The sequence below is a fragment of the Terrapene carolina genome, unplaced genomic scaffold, assembly GCF_002925995.2.
Source record: "Terrapene carolina triunguis isolate 2854851 unplaced genomic scaffold, T_m_triunguis-2.0 Scaffold33891, whole genome shotgun sequence".
Taxonomy (NCBI): Eukaryota; Metazoa; Chordata; order Testudines; family Emydidae; genus Terrapene; species Terrapene triunguis.
In genome coordinates, this window is record NW_020698242.1 from 13146518 (window position 1) to 13154672 (window position 8155).

The window sequence follows — 8155 nt, forward strand, 5'->3', positions numbered from 1 at the left end:
ACTCCAGCCCTGCCCTGCTCCCCTAGCTGGCCAGGGATGGGCGTGGAGGGGAGGCAGTGGGCTCACTCCTGGCACTCGGCCCCTCGCTCTCGGTAGTGGAGGCAATGTGCTCTGATTCCAGGGGAGGGAGCGCCCCCTCTGGCCAGGCACATAGCAGCAGCGCTACCCTCCAGAGGGGCCAGCCTCAAACCCCCCCTGGCTGGAAGGACGGAGGCCCTGAGTGGAGGGATGAGAGGATCCACAGGGGACGGCAGGAAATAAACAAAGACAGCTCCTGATTCCGGCTTTGTCGCGCCCACACAGCTCTGCCACCTGTCCCTGCCCTCAGCTCTGCCCCCCCCCCCCCCGTGCGCCCAAACTCCCCCCCTCTCCCTCTGGCTGGCAAGCGGCTCTTTGAGTCACTGGTGGCAGCTGTTCGGAGCCATCCTTCGCCTGCCAGAGCCGGAGCCAGGGAGAGAAGCCAGCGGAGAAGGCCCTGCCAGCCCAGGCTCCCTGCACACCTCCCTGGGCTCCCTGGCACCCTGGTGCGTCGGGGCAGGGCCCAGGAGGGCAGGGACAGGGCAGGAGCCGGGGGCCTGCCTGAGGTGGGCTCAGAGAAGGCGGCAGGGTTTGAAGGGAGGGGGGAGCTGTCCGTGTTGCTCTGTCTCTGGGGCAGAGCTGTGTGGGGCACTCTGCGGGCCCTGGTTTGTAACCCCAGGGAGCTGGAGCTGTAGAGGATGCGGGGAGCCGAAGGCCCTGCCGTTCACACACCACTATGGAACCGGGCCTCTCCAGCGTGGGCAGGTAGCTGTAACCCGGCGAGCGTGGGCATCTGGGAAACTGAGGCCCTGCAGGGACGTGCTGTGACTGAGCCCAGCGCCTAGGGCACTTGTGGGGCCCCCAGCCAGGGCAGGCTCCCTGCACGCCCCCATCCCCAGGTGGGTCTGACCGGCGCGAAGGGCTCAGTGGACGCTCTGATGCGGGTGAAGGGTGCTAGCTGCGCGTTGGCCTGTGTTAATTAGGAGCCGGTTTAACTAAACCGAAAGGAGTGAAATTGGCCGTGGCTCCACTGGGCAGGTGTCTGAGCTCAGCTTGGCTAGCAGCCCTTGGGTTGGCACTCGGTTCCTGGTCCGGAGCTTGCAGCTGACACACAAAGGGTTAACCCTGCCCATCCCCCCACCCCCAGTGCAGTGGGCAGGGTGATATCTGACCGTCAGCCCGAGCGCTGTGTAATGGGGACAGCTGCTCTCTTCCCCCCCTGACTAATATTCCCCCCCCCCCACACGCATGCACAGCACATGTGCTGTCACTCAGCCAGACAACAGTTTTATTTTAGCTCCGGACTGGAGAGCTCCACACAAGAGAGTCGCTCCCACTCCGAGCCCTGCAATCCCTGCCCGAGGCGCTGACACTGCCAGCCCGGGGACCGGCCGGGATGGAAAGCCCCTGCCTTCTCGCCTTCTGCCTCCTGGCGCCTCTCTGGGCTCAGGTAAGGGCAGGCAGCGGTCCATGTGCTGACGTCCGGTGCCCAGCCCCGGCTCTGCGGCAGGTGGCACCACGCCCTGGGGCAGTGGCCACCGAAGGGAGGTTTATGGAGCCGGTCTGGGGGCTTCCAGGGCTTGGGATCCAACCACAGCATCACCCCCAGGGGCGCTGGATGCTTGGTAGAGTCCAGGCCCCAGCTCAGCCCCTGCACAGACAGGATGTGAGGGGTTTAAGCCAGGACGGTGTGGAAGGGAGTCCCACAGGCTCTGGAGGGACCCGAGGGGAAAGAATCTGCCCAAAGACCACGCTCAGCCCAGAGCCCTGCTCCCAGAGCTGAGTCCCGCTGAGTCCCGGCACATGGAGCCGGGGGTTGGGGAGAGCAGAGCACGGAAGACGGGGTCGGGGCCCAGAACAGAAACCCTGTTGACCGGGCTCCTAGCCTGGAGCGCAGGGGGAGCAGGAGCAGCCTGGCAGGAGGAGGGGGGCTCATCCCGCTGGGCCAGCTCTCTGGGGACTCCTGGCAGGCCCATCCTGTGTACGGGTGAGGGTGGGGCGCCCCCGTATGGGGAAGGGATTGAATGCACTGGATATATCACGGGGGGGGCGGGCTCCGGTCGCCACCTCCCCCGGGAAATGCGGCTGCTGGAGATTTGGGGGGGGGGGGGGGGGGGGGGCTGCAGCAGTTCTTGGGCAGTTGATGCTGTTGTGAAACCAGATCTGTGCAAAGGGGCTTTCGAGGCATCACGCCTCCAGGTGCAGGCCTGCTGCTCCCCACGCGGTGACAGAGCGTCCTTAACCCGAGTGTCCAGGGTCTCATATTGGGGGCCCTCACCACAGTGTCTGGGCACCTCTGACAGGTGGGAGCCCTCCTCCCCAGGCACATCCCCCCTGTAGTGTCAGCTCTTGTGTGTTCAGTGCCTGGGGCTTTGGGGTTCTGGAATGAGCCCCCAGTTCCAGGCTTCTGCAGCGTGTGTGTGTGTGTGTGTGAGAGAGATCTACTAATTGTGCCCAGGCGCACCAGTAACAACCCAGGACTCCATAGTGCCAGGCACTGTACGTTATTAGGTGTATTATGGTAGTGCCCAGTACCCCATGGTCCCAGGTACTGTAGGTTATCAGGTGTATTACGGTAGTGCCCAGGACCCTATGGTGCCAGGTGCTGTATGTTATTAGGTATATTACGGTAGTGCCCAGGACCCAGTGGTGCCAGGCGCTGTACAAACACAGAACAAGACAATCCTGGCCCCACAGAGCGTAGTGGTTTGTGTGTGCACCAGCCCTGAGAAACTGGGGCTCCTCTCCAGGCAGGACCCCACTGGGAAAGGGCCTTTGACCCAGGGCTTAAGGAGCAATTAACCCCCTCTCAGAATCCTGCTGCGCCCCCAGGCCCCAGCATCCCTCAGCGTGCCCCCAACTCCCCCTCTCCCCACTCCAGCCTGGCTTCCCGTTCCTTTGGCTAATGTTGCTGGTCCCCCCGGGGCTGGAAGCAGTTCCGTAGCTGGGGGCGGGGCCGTGCCCTGGTGATGGACAGGCAGGTAGGCCGACAGCTGGTGGGAGCACTCCCTCCCGGCCGGCTCCAGTCAGGTTTCCTAGTCAAAACAAGCCCCCTCCGCCCGCCCTCCCCAGGGAATGGCAGCTGGGCCAAAGCAAAGCAGAGGGAACTGAACAAGCTGAGCCGGGCGCTGTCAGGGCCTCGCTGCACCACATGGGCCCCGCTGCACAGCGCCTGATCCCCGGCTGGGCACACACCCAGGAAGCAGGAGTGGGCACGGTAGAGCCACCAACAGGCTGCTAGCCCCACCACTGGCCTGAGCGGAGAGCATGGTGCCAGCGTGCCTGGCCCGTCAGCGGGTCACCTACACACACGCCTGCATCCACAGTCACCTCGTCCACAGAGACAGCCGTGCGCTGTGCGTTCACACGTGCAGATAGTCACCGTCACCTTACCACACGCACACTGTGACATAGACTAGCCCTGTGTGCACACACACGCCCAGATGGCCAAAATCTCTCGGTAGCACCCAGGCAGTACCGCTGCGGTCAGGCGGGTTTCCTGTGCTGTACACGCGTGCGCACAGAGGAACCATGGCAGGAGGGCTTTGGCTGTCTGGGAGAGGCGTCTGTCTGCTGCGGTTGTGCGGATCCGGTGGGGCGCCATGAGGATCTGGTAGAACCGGGAAGGGTCTGGTAGAGCTGGGGGGTCTGTTGGAACCAGGGGGGATCTGGTAGACCTGGGGGAGGGGAGATCTGGTGGAGCCGCAGGGATCTGGTCTAGCAGCGCATGGCAGGTTGCTAGCGGATGTTACAGAAATGTAACCAAGAGCGTTTTCCAAAGCTGATTCCTGCTGAGCTGGGTCTGGGGCAGGGCTGTGCCGAATGGAGGTGGGGCAGGAGCTGCTGGTTAAGCCCCGCAGTTCCCCCCAGAGGGGAAGGAGCAGGCGCATTCTGACCCCCAGCAGCGGGAAAGTGCACCGTAGAGCGGGAGGGACGAGCCATTCCCGCCCATCCCCTCCTGGTGGGGGCCGGCCGGAGAATGGTGCCAGGGCTGGCAAATGGCAGGAGGGTTTGGGGAGGCTGGACAAGAGGGCCAGTGAAGACTGACCATCTACGACACCCCCCCGTCCAACCATGTGCCAGGGACCCGCCTCTCCTCCTGCTCTGGGACACCACACCCCTTCCAGAGTCTGCTCAGATCCGCCCCCCCCTGCCCCCGCCCCAGGTAGGGGGTGGCCCAGCCCCATAGCAGTGGGCGTCATGCTGCCCAGCTGGAGTCAGTGACAGGTGTGAAATGTGAAAAAGCTGTCGGCGGGGCCCCACACAGCCTCGCTGCTGCCCCTCAATCCCGACCCAGGCTCCCCTCCACCTGTCCCAGGCCTCAGCTCCCCCTACACCCAGCTCCGCCGATGCCCCTCAACCCCAACCCCCCGCCGCCATTCCAGCCTGGCACCTCCGCTGCAGACCAACAATTTTGCCATGTTACACGTGGGGATTTTGTGACCGAGTTTTGGGACTAAGCTGAACTGCCCAGTCAGTGAGGCCAGACGCAGCCAGCCCAGCGCTAACCCCTTCCTCTCCTGCAGCCACCATGACAGGAGGCCTCTCTGGGCATGTCTACACCACGACACACACCCGTGGCTGGTCCCAGAGCCTGGCCTCCAGCCCAGGCCCTAATGTCTGCACAGCAATTGTAGCCCCAGGAGCCCCAGCCCGTTAAGCCGGGCCAGCCACGGGTGTTTTACTGCCGTGTAGACAGACCCTATATCTCCAGTGGGGGGGAGGGGGCAGGCAAATGGCCCCAGAGTCAGGCCAAGGCTGCAGAGAGTGGCCCAGTATCGGGGAGCCCCGCTTCTTCCTGGCAGGACGGTGAGCCTGGCCCAGCTGCCGTCTCCCCGCTGCAGCTACGGGGACAGCGATGGCAGCTATTTATACCCCCCGCCCAGGCGTAGGGCCCCCCCCGGGACATTCCCAGCATTCCTCCGGGCTGCCGTCCCGGGAGCGGAGGCACTGTGGGAACCAGGCTCGCACCTTGGCAGTGCTGGGCCGTTCCCAGGGGCTGGGCTCTGCACTCAGGCAAAACAGTACCCAGTGCACTCACCACACAGCCAGCCTGCTGCCCCATCCCTCCAGCTCCCTCGGGCAGGGGGCTGCGGGCTGCTAGCCACCCGCCTCGCTGCCTCGGTTCGTGCGGGGCCCGGAGCCAGCACAGGCCCCTCGGGAAGAGTTCCAGTGCGAAGGAAAATCCAGCGGGCAGGACGGTACTGCCACACGCACTGCCTAGACCCCCATGACCTGCAGCGTGGGCCTCATCCACCGGCCACGCCTGGCAGCGCCCAGCATGCACGGGGAGGCTATGGAGTGGGCCAGGCTAACAGGCTGGGGACGGTGGATGTGCAGGGCCGGGTATGAGTGTGCGAGGGGGCGGGGGTGTCTCCGTGGGAGGGGTGTCCATGCATCTTGTGGTTATAGCCAGTGTGGGGCTGTGTTTGCCCAGCTGTCCCACTGGAATCCCAAACAGGCCTGAGTGGGGAGCGTGTGTGGCTATTTGGAAGGGTCAAAGGTCAAATTCATGCTAGCTCTAAAAATGTCTCCTCTGAGCAAGGAAATTAATCACTGGGGGGGGCAACACCCCTCCCCCTGCTCCCTGCCTTAGTTCCCGGTGAGGGGGGCATCTGGTCTTCTGAGCGTAGACAAGCAGGTGTGGCCAGGGGAGGGCTCATTGCTAAGCCAGGGGAGCAGAGATACAGCTAAAGCCCAGCCTCTTCTGTCCTAGGCACCGCACCGCCTGAGGTGCTGACCCCTCCAGCCACCGGGGCATCCCCGCATGGCAGGCCGGCCCCAGCACCGCCAGCACGGCCTCACCCCACAGTACAAAGCCAGGGCGTGGGGCAGGCCCAGGACTCCAAGACACCCCCCGGAGCTCAGTGAGGCAGCCTGGGAAGGTGTGAGGCCAGGCTGGGGAGGGACCAGGCCCTGGAGGCCTGGTGGTGGCCATCTTAGGGTGTCTCTGAGATGGGTGGCTGGGGGTGTTCTGGTTCATGGTGCTGCATTTCCAAGTTGGGTCCATCTGCTGTTGCTGGGAGAAACGTCCCCAGCCTGTGTGTGTCCCTCCATTGCTCCTGGATTTCAGTACCTAGCGTGCAGAGCCGTAGGGTCGCCTGTTCAGTCCCTTGTCCGTGCACCACACGCATGTGTGGGGCATGCCCAAGCTGTCCGCACACTCACTGCCATGGCGGGCTACGTCCCACCGGGGTGTGCACAGTCACGGCCAGGCCCAGTCCAACACTGACGCCAATGGGAGGACCCCTTGGGCATCATACTGAGCCCTAAACGGGTACCACGGGACTCTGCAAAGCTGGCCCCGCCTCCCGTCATGCCCCCCTGCCAGGAAACACGGCCCATCCTCCTTGGCCTGTGGGTGTCAAACCTCCAGGGGGTTATAACATGGCGTGTTGGCAACGACTTTGGGCCCATCTCTGGTGCATAAGCCCTAAGGACGGAGGCGACTGGGTCCTTCCCCCCGCCCCATGTCTGTGCTGGGAGGAGCACGCCCTCTCCCAGAGGAGCAGAACCCAGTGTGTTTGGAGAGAGGCTCTCCCCCGCCAGGTGCCCGGCCATGGCCCGCAGCGGCGTTGGGGCTGGGAGCCAAGGGACTTGGCCCTGGCTCCGTGGCTTCTCTGTGACCCTGGGAACTGTGGTTGCAGCGTCTCAGTTGTGTGATTCTCCCAGGCCGAGGGAATGTGTGAGCGGGCTCCTGGCCAGCAGCTGCATGGAGTGCCCCAGCCCACCCCGCCTGCTCCAGCTGGTGAGCACAGGAGGGTGGGCACCCAGAGAGCACCCCACAGGCCCACTGCGGGGGCTCAGTCAGCCTGTCGGGGGGAAGGGTCTGGGCAGCCATTCAGTGTCTCCAGCGCTGGGGGCCGTCCAGGCTCCGTTCGGCTGCAGCCCCGGGTGGGCTCCCCGCAGGATGGGGGCGAGCGGGAGCTGCTGCCAGGTGCCGGCCTGGGAGCTCTGGGGACCAGGGACCCACAGCACAGGCAGCCGGGAGCCTCCCCCCGACGGCCCTGCCGGAGTGGGCAGCTCTGGAGTGGAATCAGTCAGAGCCTCCCTCGGGGCCTGGACTGGCTGCAAGTTAGGGCTGAGGGGGTGTTGGCAGAGCTGGGGGGGGGCATGGGCTGGGATAACGGGGGTTGGGATAACGGGGGCTGCGGATCAGGACTGAGGGGCATTGGCAGAGTTGAGGGGCAGGGAGCTGGGATAATGGGGGGGGCGGGGGCCAGGGCTGGGGGGGCATTGGCAGGGTGGGGGGGGGGGGGGCGGGGGAAAGGGGGGGGGCGGCGGGGGGAGGGGGGGGGGGCAGGGGTGGGGGATAGGGGGGGGGCTGTGGATCAGGACTGAGGGGCACCAGCAGGGCTGAAAGGGGGGATCCGTCCAGCGTCTGACTCTCCAGCGCTGTTTGTTCTTTCTCTTCCCTCAACTTTGTTAAAGCCCCATGGGGGAGGGTGGGGTCCAGTCAGGAGCAGTGAATCCTCAGCAAATACCTGTACTGGGGGGGGGGGGGGGGGGGCCCCCTCCCCCCCCCGCCCCAAGGGGGGGCTCTGAGTTGCCAAAGCAGTGGAGCGCAGGCCCCATTGCCCCAAGTGGGGGAAGGGAGCCGGAGGCTGCTCCCAGGCTCCGTGCCGGGGGCCCCTGAATTCCACTCGCCTGTAGATTTATTTGGATTCTCTGGTTAAACCCCCTGGGTTAAGCCCCGAGGTCACCCGCAGCTGCCTGCGATCCTGGCAGCATGTTCCCAGCACACACCCAGGCACTTGCCTCTATTTATAGCCAGTGGGGCTGGCGCTGTCTGTGCCCTCCCCGCCCGGCCGTTCCCTGGGCCTGTGGGAACCCGAGATTAGTGTGTTCCCTCTTCCGGCCCAGCTGAGCAACGGGCCCCGGCCCCAAGTCTGGCTGGGGCAGGAGCCTTTCGCTTCAGTCCCAGAGAAATGAGCTTTGGGGGGTCAGTTTGGTGCTGTGCTGGGCGGGCGACCAGCCCTTGGGGCACTGGGCACCCGGAACAGCACCCACCACTGCGTCTTTGCAGCAACCCCACCCACACTGGCCTGGGCGCGCGCGCACACACACACACACACACACACACACACACACACACACCAGCGCTCTCACACACACCCCGGATCTCTTTCTCCCTCTC

At 64.9% G+C, this 8155-nt stretch overlaps 1 protein-coding gene across 2 annotated transcripts in view; it reads left to right on the forward strand.

Moving 5' to 3' along the window:
• The first annotated feature begins 1349 nt into the window (after nt 1-1349).
• The window catches only part of LOC113409584 (cadherin-15-like), a 23242-nt gene continuing 16436 nt past the window's right edge, over nt 1350-8155 (forward strand). For both annotated transcript variants that reach the window (XM_029914239.1, XM_026663685.2), the window contains exon 1: nt 1350-1468. In XM_029914239.1, the coding sequence (XP_029770099.1) occupies nt 1415-1468 (54 nt within the window). In that variant the 5' untranslated portion in view covers nt 1350-1414. The remainder of the gene's footprint in view (nt 1469-8155) is intronic.